This window comes from Euleptes europaea, chromosome 1, assembly GCF_029931775.1.
Source record: "Euleptes europaea isolate rEulEur1 chromosome 1, rEulEur1.hap1, whole genome shotgun sequence".
Lineage (NCBI taxonomy): Eukaryota > Metazoa > Chordata > Lepidosauria > Squamata > Sphaerodactylidae > Euleptes > Euleptes europaea.
In genome coordinates, this window is record NC_079312.1 from 29,249,500 (window position 1) to 29,265,994 (window position 16,495).

Here is a 16,495-nt window from a genome sequence, read left to right on the forward strand (position 1 = left end):
CAATTTACTTTCTGACGGTTCAGTGTACACAAAACTATTAAAAATATTGTTTAAAATTACATACAGGCTATGTGGATAAAGTGTATATAAAACATAAATGGATTTCATGTTTAGATTTGCATCCCATCCTCAAGATATCTCGTTATGTATTCCAAAATACGAAAAGATCCGAAATACAAAACGCTTCTGGTCCCAAGCATTCCAGATAAGGGTTACTCAACCTGTATCTCCAGTTAAAAGGGTCCAGTAGCGGAAGAGACTGTTTTCTCCAAGGAACGCCTAAAACCCCCACGAGTCAACAGTTCTCATCCAGTTGGATCGACTGCCTGGCTTGGTAAAAGGCAGCTTCATAACTTTCTGTATAACTCTCTTTCCTCCTTAAAGGTAAAGGTCCCCTGTGTAAGCATCAGGTCATTCCTGGTGACGTCACATCCCAACGTTTCCTAGGCAGACTTTGTTTGAGGTGGTTTTCCAGTGCCTTCCCCAGTCATCTTCCCTTTACCCCCAGCAAGCTGGGTACTCGTTTTACCGACCTCAGAAGGATGGAAGGCTGAGTCAACTTTGAGCCGGCTACCTGAAACCAATTTCCGTCGGGATCGAACTCAGGTCGTGAGCACAGCTTGGACTGGAGTACTGCAGCTGACCACTCTGCGCCACGGGGCTTTCCTCCTTAGCAAGATTAATAACACCTTCATCTGAGCAGGGTGTTGCGATAATATCACGCCTTCCTTTTTTGCCTTTTTAAATGAAAATGCAATTGGGATTTAGCCCGATTGTGCGAAAAGCACTGAATAGATAGAGAAGTTTCCTGCATCTCATCATTTATTATGAATTTCTGGCCTCAGAATGTAAAGTTTAGAACTCTAGACTGCTTTATTATGGAAAGGTACACCGAGGACTTTGGGCAGACAGGGGGTATAGCTCTCCTGTCCCCCCTGCCCACCCCAATACTAATCTCTACCCATTTTGATTTCCTGTCTTGCAGGCTTACTTGGGATCGATGGGGCATGCCGACCTGTATGCTTCTCTAGTGGTCCAGCCAAACAGGCCAGTGAGTGGAGACCTGCTCTTTGACCAGTCCAAGAAGCATTTGTATGTCATGACTCAGTCAATGGTGAGAACCTCGGGCTTCATGGCACTGTACTGTGAACATAACTCTGAAAGTTATAACCCTATGTACATTTAGTTGTGAGTAACCTCATTGGGATCCACTTCAGAGCAACATTCATGTGGTTGAGGGAAAACTGTCTGAAAATAGAATCAGGTTATATTAAGAAGCAGCAGTTCCTCTGACAAATGAACTTTAAAAGTTGTTCCCAAGGAAGAGTCTTAAAAGTTGGGTTTAAAAGCTGACGGTATAAACTGGAGTTCAGCCAAACCCTATAAATAATACAGCCATGCAGAGAAAACTTGGAATTGCTGAAATCCTCGTGATCTAGTCATTTGTTTTTCTAAGTGTTCAACCAATTTTCGAGTTACATGGATTTCTCTCAGCGTTCTGCAGAGTACAGATGAAGATACTCTGATGCTCTTAGAACACCATTGTCTTCTCTGAACCTTAGGAGCAGAGCAGCATAGAAATCCATACCAATAAATAAAGATAACAAAGCCTAGGGCAATAGTGTCGAGATCCCACAGGGATCTTGAACACAGGAACGCCCTTGAGTAATGGAGAGGGAAGGGCTTCTTTTAATTCACAGTTATAAAATGGGGACGTGACCGGGTAAGGGACTCTTTCCTGAAGCGCTTCCGTTTAATTTATTTTATCGAGTTTGATCTCCTAACCCTCCACTCCCCAAGGCCCTCGGGGACAGGTAGCAATATTTCAGCATGACAAAGCTGATGGGGGTAGTCATTAATATACAAAACGCTCTGGGCTGCTGTACGTTGACACGCATACTGGCCCCATCTGAGAAAGCTTGACTTCTATGTGTGTTCAATGCACTGGGGACTCAAGTGCTTTTTGGGGGGAGTTTTTTAACTAATGCATTCTCTTCAAATGCAGAAAAACAATGGTTTGGACAATGAAGGCAAAAAAACAACAACAGACAGACTGGGGTTGAGTTGGGGGTGGGATCCAGCAGCTGGAGGGGTCTTTTAAGACAAAGAGGGCAAACAAGGCTTTCTGCGGCCCCGGTTCTCAAGCCGTCTACCCCAGCCAGGTGTCATTTATCATTGTCCGTTCTTTATGAGCTTCCTACCCAGTTTCCAGCCACGTGACTGTCCCCTGTCCCAGCCACTGGGGAATTTCAGTTCTTCTTTAAAAAAAATTTTTTTAATTATATAGAAAGGGGTACAGAAGAAAAAAGGGGGAAATAGGGATATCAGCAATACAATTATTAAACAAAAAAGCTAAGACAGATCAAGCAAGACTGTATTGCCATACTTTTCATCGCTGTTATACCATCAGTTGGTGGCACACGTTATTAAAAATAATTTTAACATTGCTAATCATATCATCAAAAAAATAATAATCGCCTTATTGTGTCTATCAAACATATTTACTATCTCTACAATCTAGATCTAAAGTTGTTAAGTGTCACTGCAATTAGTTTGCGTCTACTCTCTTTATTATACTGGTTAAAATTAGACCTCAACAATTTGTAGAATAAGTTCCATTTTTCATGGAACTGCTCGTAATTCACATCATTATTTGCCATATTAGTCATTTTAGCCATGATAGCATGTTCCATTAATTTTTCTTTCCATTCTTCTATATCCGGGAGAAATTTCTCTCGGGAATTTCAGTTCTTGAGAAGCTCAGACGTTTTCACCAGCCCCCCACGTAGACATCCCGATCTTTCTTCTGATGCTTTCCTCTTGATTCTGCCATAAGAAGGAAACAGCTAAAAATGTGCACGGTTTGGGTATCTTTTGTGACATAAATGCCGCAAAGCTGAATGCTGCACCCTTGATATTTTACGCACTTCTATTCACCTTTGCTGACTTTGAATAATTTGCAAGGGGGTATTTGTCCCCCTTTAACATCACATGTTCACCAGTGGGGTCTGAACTGGTTAAGAAAGAGATCTTGGGGTTCCTTAGAGAAAATGTCGGCTCAGTGTGCAGCGGGGGTAAAAACTGAAAACAAAACATCCAGAATGATTATGGCGTTGGTGTGGCTCTATCTGGAATACCGTGTAGAGTTGTGGACTCCCCACCTCTGAAAGGATATCATGAAGCTAGAAAAGAGGCTGGAAGGGACAAACCAAAATGATCGAGGGGTAGGGACAAACCAAAATGATCGAGGGGTAGGGACAAACCAAAATGATCGAGGGGTAGGGACACCTTCCTTACGATCAAAGGCTTGTTGGTTTAGAAAAGAGAAGACTGAGGCCAGGGGTGGTGGTGGTAGTGATGATAGGGGTTTATAAAAGGAGAAAATAGTTAGAGACCTTTTTCTCCCTCCCCAAACACTAATACTCAGGGGCATCTGATAAAGTTGCTCTGTAGCAGCTTCAGAATGAAGAAGAGTAGTTGGTTTTTAAACCACGCTTTCCCTCTACCATAAGAAGTCTCAAAGTGGCTTACAATCGCCTTCCCCCCCCCCAAAGTCTCAAAGTGGCTTACAATCGCCTTCCCTCCCCCCCATAACAGGCACCTTGTGAGGTAGGTGGGGCTGAGAGAGTTCTGAGAGAGAACTGTGACTAGCCCAAGGTCACCCAGCAGGCTCCATGTGGAGGAGTGGGGAATCGAACCCGGTTCTCCAGATTAGAGTCCGCCCCTCTTAACCACAACACCACGCTGGCTCCGGATGTCACATGTATCATTTTAATAAAATATGTTCATGTTAATAATGTGGTTTTTATTTAGTTTTTATAACCTTTGTAAAGTTCAGCAGCTGCTCAGGAAAAGTATAGGAATGCCTTTAATCCTGATAGTTCATCAGTATAGCAGAAGAAATAGTAGATTTATTGCTCTCTCAAACTTGATAAAGTGCCAAGCTTTCGCCTTCTAACTTTGCTTTGAGAAATTAATGAGCGTTATCCAGATGTATTCCACGTGCACCTGTTAGCTTATCTTTATAATCACTATGGGGAAACCAATCATTTTTTGAAGAGGACAATCACATGCTAAAGTTAGAAAGATTTATTTCCATTCCTAGCTGTCACCATCTCTATAAAAAGAATCATATAAAGGTCTAAATCAGGCTTCTGCTGGTGGCTTCCAGTTAGAGAAGATTTTAGGTGAGATATCTTTCTTCTTGCGTGTGTGAGACTTCAAAACTTTGCGCCGCATTCTGCCAGTCAGCTAAAACCTGATTTGCCTTAGTGAGGTTTTAGAAATGTTAGGAAATTTGATTTTTATTGCATGCTTTTTTTTCTGTTTCCAGAAAAATAATAAGGATGAATTAGCATCTGCATATACCTGTCAAGTTCTTGCCTTACAAAAGGAGTTATGTCTTATTTCAAATAAAGTCATTAACTCGAAGAAGTCTTCCACTTATTTTGGTGATTAAAGATCAAACATCTGGACACATCATATTTCATTGTTCTATAAAAGAGAAATCTCTCTCAGAGAGGTTATCTTACATAGATCTGTTAAGGAGTTTTCCGTGGTTCAGCTAATGAGGAAAATTCTCACAGAGCTGAATGGTGCAGACCTTCGCATTAGATAAGCTGTCAAGTCGCAGCCGACTTATGGCGACCCCTTATGGGGTTTTCAGGGCAAGAGACTAACAGAGGTGGTTTGCCAGTGCCTTCCTCTGTATAGCAACCCTGGACTTCCTTGGAGGTCTCCCATCCAAATACCAACCAGGACCAACCCTGCTTAGCTTCTGAGATCTGACGAGATCAGGCTAGCCTGGGCCATCCAGGGCCATCCAGATTTGCATTAGATACGAATCTGATAATTCATCTCAAGGGCAGACAAAAGAAATTACTTCTTCATACAATGCATGAGTAACTTGTGGAACTCGCTGCCACAGGAAGTCATGATGGGCAGTAGTAAAGGCAGTTGGGCATCTCCATCATTGTGTCCATCAGTAGCAATTAGCCACGATGTAACCTCCATGTTCAGTGGCAAAATACCTCTATCAATTGCTGGGAGTGGGAAGCAGAGGCAGGGGGTAGTTTTGGCCTCTGTGCCTCTGCTGTTTGACTGTGGGCTCTGACCATCTGGTTAGCCACTACTGGAAACATGATGCATGATGATCTTTGGTCTGATCCAGCAGAGCTTCTCTTACGATGTTCTGCCTTGAGCTATGTAGGGGGAGACCCGGGCCCTGCGGGATCTGGCCCAGTTCTGCAGGGCCTGCAAGACAGAGATGTTCCGCCAGACACATGGTTACTTTTGGATTTTGGAGCAGTGGATTCTGATCTGGAGAACTGGGTTTGATTCCCCACTCCTCCACATGAAGCCTGCTGGGTGACCTTGGGCTAGTCGTACTCTCTCAGCCCCAGTACCTCACAGGGTGTGTGTTGTGGGGAGGGGAAGGGAGGGTGATTGTAAGCTGGTTTGATTCTCCTTTAAGTGGTAGAGAAAAGTCGGCATATAAAAACCAACTCTTCTTCTTCTCCTCCTTCTCCTTCTTTTCCTTTTCTTCTTCTCCTCCTTCTTCTTCTCTATTACATCCACTGGTCACCAGGCAGAGCCCCTCTTCTATATGCTCCCCTCAGTCCCCCTCCTCACTTACTTTGTGGAGGGTTTGTTATTTCCGGGAGTCTGCTGTGCTGGGAACTGGGATGCCATCTTATTTGTATTTTATGGTTTTTTTAAATATAACTATTTTAAGTTTAGTTTCTAATAACAACAACAACAAAAATAAAAATACAACAGCAGTAGGTTAAATATACTTGTACAGTTGAGATATGTTCAGATACTCGGTCGATTATACATCAGTGCTTTTTACAGAAAACATACCATTTGTTATATTCACTTAGCAGAACTGAATGAGTGCAAATCGTATGATAGTTTCATGGGCATCATTTACTTCGTGATGCTCCCGTCTCCACATATTCTAGAAAGGGCAGCCATCTATTTAGAAAGTTCATAGAGTAAGACAAGATGATTTTTAATCGATTTTTAATTGTTTCATTTTTTAAATGTGTTTGATTTGTTGTTACCCTCCTCGAGCCCCGCTGTAGTGGAGGAAGGGCAGGCTACAAAACTAAAATATAAATAAATATAAATAGCTATGCAGAGTGTGTGAGAGAGTGCACGTGTGCTTCTGGGATTTTGCCAGGCGTTACCTACAGTGGCTTGTGTGAAGAACCCCGTGTCCCACACCAACTTTTGCATTTGCGTGAAATTACACATAGTCATTTTAGCCAGGGAGTGGGAGGGATGATTGATTATGTTGCTTTTGGACTTATTAGAGAGATCTACAGGATCCAACAGAATCCTCAGTCAGGAAGCCAGCATGGTGTGGTGGTTAAGAGCGGTGGTTTGGAGTGGTAGTCTGATATGGAGAACTGAGTTTGATTCCCCACTCCTCCACATGAGCGGCGAAGGCTAATCTGGTGAACTGGATTTGTTTCCCCGCTCCTACACACGAAGCCAGCTGGGTAACCTTGGGCTAGTCACAGCTCTCTCAGCCTCACCTACCTCACAGGGTGTCTGCTGTGTGGAGGGGAAGGGAAGGTGATTGAAAGCTGGTTTGATTCTCCCTTGAGTGCTAGAGAAAGTCGGCATATAAAAACCAACTACTCCTCCTCCTCCTCCCTCTTCTTGGTGCCGTGAGACAATCTGCTATGTACTTTCTTGCAGGTGACCAGGATTCCCATATTTGAATGCTCCCAGTACACTGACTGTGAATCATGCTTAGCACTGAGGGATCCATACTGTGGTTGGTGTGTTCTCCAAGGAAGGTGAGGTTTTGCATTTTCCTCAGCATCTCTCCCTGTGGATATCAATGGTGGCTGGTGGCCTTGAAGTTTAACATAGGAACAGTGTGCTCAGAGTTTAAAGGCTCTGCTCATGCACAAAGAATGAGGGTCATAGAATCACAGAGTTGGAAGGGACCACCAGAGTCATCTAGTCCAACCCCCTGCACAATGCAGGAAATTCACAACTACCTTCCCCCACACCCTCAGTGACCCTTACTCCATGCCCAGAAGATGGCAACACAAACCCCTCCAGGATCCCTGGCCAACTTGGCCTGGAAGAAAATTGCTTCCTGACCCCCAAAGTGGTGATCGGCACTACGCTGGGCATGCAAGAAAGGGCCACGAGAGCCAAGCACTGGCGCATCCCTTCCTGCCCTCCCTTTTATGATCTGCCTAAGTTCACAGAATCAGCATTGCTGACAGATGGCCATTTAGCCTCTGCTTAAAAACCTCCGAGGAAGGAAGGCCCACCACCTCCCAAGGAGGCCTCTTTCTGGTCATTCGAATGAGGTTTGGTAGGAAAGTACAGTAAGAATTATTGGCTTCAGCTTGGGTGATGCTTCTTACCTTTCCCTCAGGTAGAGCCAAAGATGACTGCTGCAGCAAATGAGTAGGATCCCTGGGAAGCTCCTGAAGAACAATCGCAGCAGCCCCCAAACCCAGGCACGCTCTAAAAACTGCACTCACATAGCAGGAGCACATTTCACCTCAGTGGTGTAGTGGAGAGATGAATGAGTGTGCCTCTGGATATCCCCAGGGTTGTTTTCCTCCAAACCGGCTGGATATTAGGAAAAAGTTTTTTACAGTAAAAGTTGTTCAGCAGTGGAATCAGCTACCTAGGGAGGTGGTGAGCTGCCCCTCACCGGCAGTCTTTAAGCAGAGGCTGGACAAGCACTTGCCAGGGATGCTTTATCCTGCATTGAGCAGAGGGTTAGACTAGATGGCCTGTATAGCCCCTTCCAACTCTATGATTCTACGATTCTACAAAACACATCCATATTGAGGTTTTGCACATCTGCATCTTGGCTTCTGGATGAGGCAAAAAAAATGCTCCCTGTTGCACATGTGAAGGAGAGGTCAGGAAGCTTGTTGATTAAGCTTTTCAGCTTGATTAAGCTTGTTAATTGAACCTGAGGACAAAAAGTGATTTATTTTAATATGAAAGCAGAGGCTTCTCCTGAACATTTGCTGCTGTCAGTGGCCTCATCCCGCCATCTGTGGTACTACGTTCACGTCCCTGTAGAACGGAACGAACACTGGAAACATCCTGATTCTTTTGAGGCATTCACCTGGGCCGGATAATCTGTTTTGTGTGCATCTGGACTTGAGATAGGCCCAAGGCCTCAGCTGGGCAGAGTGGGGCCTTTATCCTCTCCTTTCTAGGACAGCCTTGGTGCTGTTCATTAGTTTTCTTTTTCGTTTTCTTTTTAACAAAGTTTATTTTTTTATTTAAAAATATATTGCATAAACGTACAAACACAGTAACATATGTGAAAACATTACAAAACATGGGATCAAATGTGCCTCATTTAAATCCACATTCACCATCTGTTACATATGGTCACCCTTTTTAAACTATACTTCCTTAATCTATATTCACCAGTAATTTAAAGCTGTTTATAGTTTTAGCTACTTGATCTACTTAGAGAAAGGAGAAAACAGTTAATATTCCTACTTACGTTTTTATGCATCTATAGAGCTTTATAATATTTTCTTTATATTGTAATTCCGTCTTATATATTTATGTGTTTTGCCATTTCTGTTTATTATTTTGATGATACTGTATTTCTGTTCATTTGTTGTTCTCCATCTGCCTCTTTCCCTCTGCCTCCCCGCACAGGTGCAGCCGTCGCTCCGAATGCACCCGCTTCAGAGCGAGTGAGCAGTGGCTCTGGGGCTTTAATTCGACCCAGCAGTGCTTGTCCGTCCAGTCGCTGAGCCCAGCCAACATCAGCCGGGAAGAACAGAGAACCGTAAGCTCACAGGCATTAAACACTCCCCTTTCAGGCCTGTGGCAAAGAGCATCTTTGTGCCTTCTGGGTAAACTTTGATGCGGGGAGTGGCATTGCTCCAGCCTTCACACACTGGCCCATAAACACACCAACACCACCAGACGAGAGAGCAGGGCAAGACTTTCCCCAGCCCCATCGGCATCAGCAAGGCTGATGGCCGTGCAAAGGAGTCGTGCTCCTCTCTCTCCAATGGGGTTGCCAGCCTCCAGGTGGTACAGAAAATACCTGAAAAATGCTACTGATAGCACATTATAACAAATCCGTATTCACAATAACAAGTTGCATTCAGCCAATTGAAATGCCAGATAGTGGCAATATACAAGTACTGACCCTGGACATGGCCCCTTTGAACTGTGTGAGACCACCCAAGGTAAGGGTCATTGATAATCCTGGAAACCCCCAATTTAAAAACAAAAATAAGTTTCTAGCCCTCCTGGTACTGAAGGATAACTTGCATACATGCAAGCAAGAGCTAAATCAAGGGGTCCTAATGTGGTGCCCAGGGGGCACTATGGCACCTGCCAACACCTTTCTTGACACCCGCCAAGTGTTTTTAGAAAGTGGACGGGGCCAGGTGGGCTCCTGCCCAATAGGGCTTCAGATTGCCCCTTTGATATCTGATTGGCTGCGCACATTAAAATAACATTCCAGTAACATCTGCCACTGCAGTGTTGGTTTTATTCTCTCATTGGCTGTTACCGCACTAGGTATTCCCAGCGATGTATTAAGAGTTTGAAAATGTTATAAAAAACACTGTTCACACTTTCTATGTATTCCCACCGATGTATTAAGAGTTTGAAAATGTTATAAAAAATACTGTTCGCACTTTGTTTGGCCCCTTTAGCTGTGAAGACGTCTTCCAACCATTTATAAACCGTGGTATCCAAAACCCCTTTTAAAGCGATGTTTTTTATAACATTTTCAAACTCTTAATACATCGCTGGGAATACAAAGTGCGGTAACCCCCTTTGACTCCTCTTTCCCAGTGTGTTTTTAAAATGTACTAATCTTGTCGCCTGCACTGGTGTGTGTGTGTGGATGGCTCTGCTCCCCACGTTGCCATTTTGTGGTTGCGCCCACCACCCTGTGTCAGAATTCCAAAGGTGCCCACAGGCTCAAAAAGGTTGGGGATCCCTGAGTTTAAAAAGAGTAAGGAATAGGGCTGCCAACCTCCAGGTACTTAGCACGGGAAAGTGATAGACAAATGCACATAAACAGGTTGCAAAAAACACGTCTATAATGAGTAATGAAGATGGAAAGAACAAAACAAGTGTACAACATGAAAGCTTAGCAACTAAGTGATTGGTTATATACAAATGTACAAGTAGTCAGCAGCTGTTTTGTATTTAACTTCAAGTAAGAATTATAGAATTTTACCACACTAGTATCCCATTGGGAACCTGTTGACAGTGCTGCTGCAGAATGTTGAATTGAAATGGACTTGTATATGTAATTGACTTACTACAAAATGAATATAAGTATGCTTTTCTATGTATTTATTATTAATGGTTAAATCAGTATGATACCATTTTAAATAATATATTTATATGTAGGATGCAATGTGGGGCTGAAGAAACGAATGTGAAACGGCCGTCCCCTAGCTTTTGGATTTATACCTACTATTGGATATCCTGCTGAACTGATTAATTTTGAAACTCAGAAGAGGACTTTTTGCCTCCAGATACACACCAATAGACTGTTTCATGCTTACTTGTACATTTGTATATAACCAATCACTTAGTTGCTAAGCTTTCATGTTGTACACTTGTTTTGTTCTTTCCATCTTCATTACTCATTATAGACATGTTTTTTGCATCCTGTTTATGTGCATTTGTGTACCACTTTCCCGTGCTAATTTCCAAACCTATTTGGTATAGGCACGGAGGTGCCTTTGTTTTTGTTTTGCTCAACCTCCAGGTACTAGCTGGAATCTGCTATTACAACTGATCTCCAGCCGATAGAGATCAGGTCACCTGGAGAAAATGGCTGCTTTGGCCATTGGACTCTATGGCATCAAAGTCCCTCCCCCTTCCCAAACCCTGCCCTCCTCAGGCTCCGCCCCAAAAACCTCCCACCTGTGGCAAAGAGGGACCTGGCAACCCTAGTAAGGAAACACAGGGTGTTGTGTAACTTTCACAATGCAAGGGACGAGACTTAAGCGCTCGGCACAACCAAACGCTCACACTCCTTGTCTTTGCAGTTTCCACCCTTGTACATTTCTGTTGTCCCCCTCCTCTTCTCGTTTTGGAAGGGGAGGTGACGCTAATTAGAGGAGAAGGGAAGCTACTGATCAGGCTTCTCTCCCATTGGCAGATATTCCTAACGCTTTCGGATTTGCCGCCCCTGCGGGACGGAGAGTTGTATTCGTGCTTCTTCGAAGAGTATGAGAGCCCAGCGGTGTTGATAGGGTCGGGCATCGAGTGTCCCTCACCAGATCCCAGCCAAGCACCAAGTCTGAAAACAGGAACAGGTGAGTGACAAAGCCCAGAAATATTACCGTAGCAAATAGACGAAGAAGAAGAGTTGGTTTTTATATGCCGACTTTCTCTACCACTTAAGAAAGAATCAAATTGGTTTACAATCACTTTCCCTTCCCCTCCCCACAGCAGACACCCTGTGAGGTAGGTGGGGCTGAGAGAGTGTGACTAGCCCAAGGTCACCCAGGAGGCTTCATGTGGAGGAGTGGGGAAACGAATCCAGTTCACCAGATTAGAGTTTGCCACTCATGTGGAGGTGTGGGGAATCAAACCTGGTTCTCCAGATTAGAGTCCGCCGCTCCAGCCCACTGGCTCTTAACCACGACACCACGGTGGAGTTGTAGAGATTTCAGAATACTCTGTTCACTCCGTGGATTGCAGCCTCTACTCCCTGGCCAAGGTTCCTCCTCCTCCTTTACTAATGCATTACTTTGTGCCGTAGCTCGAGTTTGGAATGCCTTCCCCCCTGCCCCACAATAGGCGATGCTGAATGACATTTGGTCCTGCAATCTAATAAAGTCATATACTCTTGTTTAAATAATACATACAGGCTCAGTTAAGACAAAATTGAAAACTGTGGTTTATTTGAACTTGAATAGTTTGTGAAACCAGGATTCGTCTTGCAGATGACCAACCCAAACCTGGTTTTCTTTGGGAAATGCCCTTTTGCCAGCTTGCACTCCCTAGCTGGGAAAGGAGTGCCAGGGAACGAGCAAGGATTCAGACAGCATGTCTATATTCACACATCATGCAAAATTATCATTCACACTAATTGTGGTTAATAAACCAACTTCGAACGGTGGTTTTAGATCCTGGCTTGATGAAGCCTAACTAACCATAGTTAGCAGAGTGACTCACACACAGACAATCTCACTAACCATAGTTGGTTTATTTGAACCATGGTTTTGTGTGGTGTCTAAATTGAGCCACACTATGAAAAATCAAATGTCCAAAATAAACTTGGCGTGATATATTCTCCTGGCATCTACCTTGCAGAGTTTGGCTTTCCTTCTCATCAGATTTTGAAGTTTTGACAAGTGGTGTGTTATGAACATAAGAAGAGCAATACTGGATCAGACCAAATGTCCATATAACCTAGCGTTCTGTGCCTATCAGTGGCCAACAGGATTCATCTGGGAAGCCCACAAAGAGGATAAGAAGGCAGTAGGCCTCCCTGGTATTCAGGGGTACACTGCCTCTAATCCTAGAGGTTCCATTTAGTCCTCATGACTATTAGATGTTGACTAGATTTATCCTCAAGAATTGGTTTAATCCCTTTTAAAGCTATCTAAGTCGATGGCCCATCACGAACATACCACGGTGGTGAATTCCATAGTGTCTAAATAGGGCAGAGTTTGCTGTTGAGCCATGTTAAAGAGGTGTTGTTTTAAATTTTCCGTTTTCAGATCACATAACCATTCAGCTGGTGGTGCGTTTCCATGACGTCTTCATCGCTTCAACCTCATTCTCCTTCTACGACTGTGCTGCAGTGGCCGCTTTGAGGAAATCAGCCCCGTAAGTCCATGCGGCTACCACCTCTCCAAACTTCGGAGCCCTTGTTTGACCCACAGGACCCGTGACACCGCTGTTCTCTTCTCCTTGCTTTCAGATGCCAGGGGTGTGTGAGCAGCCATTGGGGGTGTAACTGGTGTGTCCACCAACACCTCTGCTCTCATAAGACCACCTGCGAAGAAGGGACTGTCATCTACAATGAAAGGGTGGGTCTTTCATTGCCCCGGTCTGGTAATCTGTCTACTGTATTCCCAGTAGGTTAACTTTAGGAGGCGGCCATTTTGTTACCTCAGGATTCAGTGCCCCAAACAGAGCTGCTCTACAGAACCTGCTGTGAACTGTCTGCTTCGGAGGGTATAAGAATGGCTCCAAAGGAGGGTGCTTATCTAGGAAGAAGGAAACTCCCTGGTTACTATGTGGTGGAACATCCCAGTTCTCCTTGTTCACGGATGCGATTTATTCTTCCTCTATTCTGTGCCTCCCTGCCCATTCTGAATTTCTCAGAAAGCGGGAAAATGTGCCTGAGAGGAACAGAGTGTCTGTCGGCGACAGGAGAATCTGTACCTGTCAAAAAAAAATTACGCTATAACCACTGTAAAAAAAAACACCACAGAGGAGCCCATTCTGTATTCAATCAGGCAACTTTACATACGTAAGACGAGAAGCTTTTCATTTTGAAGCTCCAAATCTCTCTGAAAAACGTAGAGTGCAGTCTGTGAAAAGGAGCAGAGACGCAGCAATAATTGATGGCCATTCCAGTGGCTGTTGCTTCCTGCTTGCAAGTAGATCCAGTCATGGGTTTTGTAGGGTGGAAGAAGAAAAAAGAGGGGAATAAAACCCAACCTAGAAAACAGAACTGGGTACCCAAGGTTGGGTAGAAATTCGCACTGACCTGGATGGCCCAGGCTAGCCTGATCTCGTCAGATCTCAGAAGCTAAGCAGGGTCAGCCCTGGTTAGTATTTGGATGGGAGACCACCAATGAAGTCCAGGGTTGCTGTGCAGAGGAAGGCACTGGCAAACCACCTCTGTTAGTCTCTTGCCATGAAAACCCCCAAAAGGGGTCGCCATAAGTCAGCTGCGACTTGATGGCACTTTACATACACATATATATAATTAATGAAAATATAATGTATTGGAAGCTCTATGTCTAGATTAAAATTATTTAAAAAACATTAAAATAGCACAATGGCATTTCCTGAGGTTCATAGAATCATAGAGTGATAGAGTTGGAAGGTACCACCAGGGTCATCTAGTCCAACCCCCTGCACAATGCAGGAAATTAACAACTACCTCCCCCCCACATCCCCAGTGACCCCAGCCCTCGCCCCACAATGCAGGATCCCACAATCAAAGCACTCCCGACAGATGGCCATCCAGCCTCTGCTTAAAGACCTCCAAAGACTGGGACTCCACCACCCTCCAACGCAGGTTGATGTTGATAACCACATGCCAGACGCGTTTCGGCCTATATGGCCTTCATCAGTGGTCAATTAAAACCCATGTAACACCTGCACACATTTACAAAAATATATATATATATACAACAGTTTAAATCAAACCAGGCATGTATATAGGTTGTATACTATATTACCAGTTACTCAAACATCTGGTAAGATTGACTCTAGTTGTAATACTGGTTTACATATGTCTCCCTTATACTATGTGTGCAGCTATCAACCTAGTAAAGCAATGTGTAGGGTGGATTCACTTGCTAGTGATCACCCAGGATGTTGCGATATTTTCACGCACACAGAAGGTTTGGGGTTGCCAAATTTCTGAAAAATGCAAATATCCCCTCACTTTTGCCCCTCCCTCGACCAGCATGTGTGCAAGAGACCATAATGTTCGAAGTGCGCTTGTCTGGTAGTTTAGGATGTATTTAGCAACTCTGAGGGGGGGAAATCCTATTCAGGCCACTGTGTTTTTAGAAACTATTTCTTTAAAAATAAGATTAGTCCTTAAGAGCTACTTCTTAATTGATTTTTCCACTTCTGTATTATTCTAGCTCTGATTGGATGTCTCTTCTCTGTCTCCACTTTTCCAGACTCAAATACCAGTCTTTAGCCTTCTGCCTTCCTCTGCCGTTCCCACTACAGCAGTGTCTCCTACGTCTGCTCCAACTGTGGCTGCTGACACGACCGTTCTCTCAGAAACATCAACAGAATCCTCCACCCCCAGTCCCACCACCACCCCCAACCCCACCACTCAGCCAACAACCTCTGCCCCAACTACCCCACAGCCAGAAACCCTCGGCCCCACACACTCTCCGTCTCTGTTCACAGGCTCTCTTACTTCTCTCAGGACAACCACAGAGTTCTTGACGCTCGCCCCAATTGAGGTCCCCACGGCCACTAGCCCGACGACTGAGCCTGTCCCCAGCAGCCAGCCAGAGACTCCAGGCCTCACTACACATCCTACCTCTGAACCTGCCATTGATCCTGAAGACTGGTCCACGGACCCTTCTACCTCCCTCCCTCACAGCACATTTCAGCCGGTCGTGGAGGCCCAAACGCCTTTCACAGAAGCGGCAGGCTCCATGACTCCAACTCCTATGCCTGAGGCACCCACATCTTCTATCCCAACCCCCTTCACCCCCAACCAGATAGGAAGTGCCTCCACCTCTTCTGCTGACTTACCAGGAGACCTGGAGACGGAGCTACCTATGTCTGAGGTGCCTCCGTCTACCGGCCTTCCAGACTGGCTTCCTGGGGGCGGCCTTGAACTCAAGGACAGCGAGGAATGGATGGACCCGTCGCTGTCTGAGAACGATACGTCCTCCTTCTCTGCCTCCATGCTTCTCTCAGGCGACGGAGACTCGTTGGAGAGTGACACCACCGATTTCCCCAGAATCTTGAACCCGGGGCTGGATTATCAATACGATGCACCTGGTTTTCTCGACTTGGTGAGTCTTGAGCCACAATTGACAGCACAGCTGATTCCATGCGAGGGGTTTTTTTCGTGGTGGTCATGTTGCTGGTACAGTTGTTAATCAATTCGTACTTGCTACAGATATTCCACACAGCACAAGATAATCTGTTTTTTCACCCAAGTTAGCCATGATTTCCCTTTCACTAGAATTGGTTGGCATCTCCCCTTCCCCCACTGTTGTCATGTTACCTTTAATGATTCTCCTCCCATCTTTTGAAAAATGTTTGGGTGCATGCATAGCACTGCTCAAGAATGCCATAATACTACATTTTAAAAACAAAATAAAACACCACATATTTGTAGAATGCTGCTCCTCTAGAATAATGCAGTGCTGGAATCCTTTGGTAATGCTAATTGGTGGAAGGTACTGGGTGTTTCATTGTGGTCATCTACAATGAAAAGATGAATTGGCCTCTTGCTGCTAGGAGGAAGGAGAGAGAGCTCTTCAGGAACTTTTAAAATGCTGATCAACTGAGCACTTACCACTTATATTGGCATAAGCATTATGTCCTTAAGTTAAATGTAGTTTAAGGCTGAAGCTCATGGCGGGAACCGACAGGTGTAGTGGTTAAGAGCAGCGGACTCTAATCTGGAGAACCAGGTTTGATTCCCCACTCCGCCACATGAACAGCGGACTCTAATCTGAGAACCAGGTTTGATTCCCCACTCCGCCACATGAGCGGCAAAATCTAATCTGGAGAATCGGGTTTGATTCCCCACTCCGCCACACGAGCGGCA

General features: G+C 44.7%; 1 protein-coding gene across 1 annotated transcript in view; it reads left to right on the plus strand.

Annotated features, from left to right (window-relative positions):
- Positions 1-16,495, plus strand: part of PLXNB1 (plexin B1) — a 151,240-nt gene that overhangs the window by 98,228 nt on the left and 36,517 nt on the right. The window contains exons 6-12 of the mRNA XM_056866889.1: positions 986-1,114; positions 6,709-6,809; positions 8,668-8,800; positions 11,153-11,309; positions 12,723-12,831; positions 12,926-13,034; positions 14,874-15,731. Coding sequence (XP_056722867.1) covers positions 986-1,114; positions 6,709-6,809; positions 8,668-8,800; positions 11,153-11,309; positions 12,723-12,831; positions 12,926-13,034; positions 14,874-15,731 — 1,596 coding nt within the window. The remainder of the gene's footprint in view (positions 1-985; positions 1,115-6,708; positions 6,810-8,667; positions 8,801-11,152; positions 11,310-12,722; positions 12,832-12,925; positions 13,035-14,873; positions 15,732-16,495) is intronic.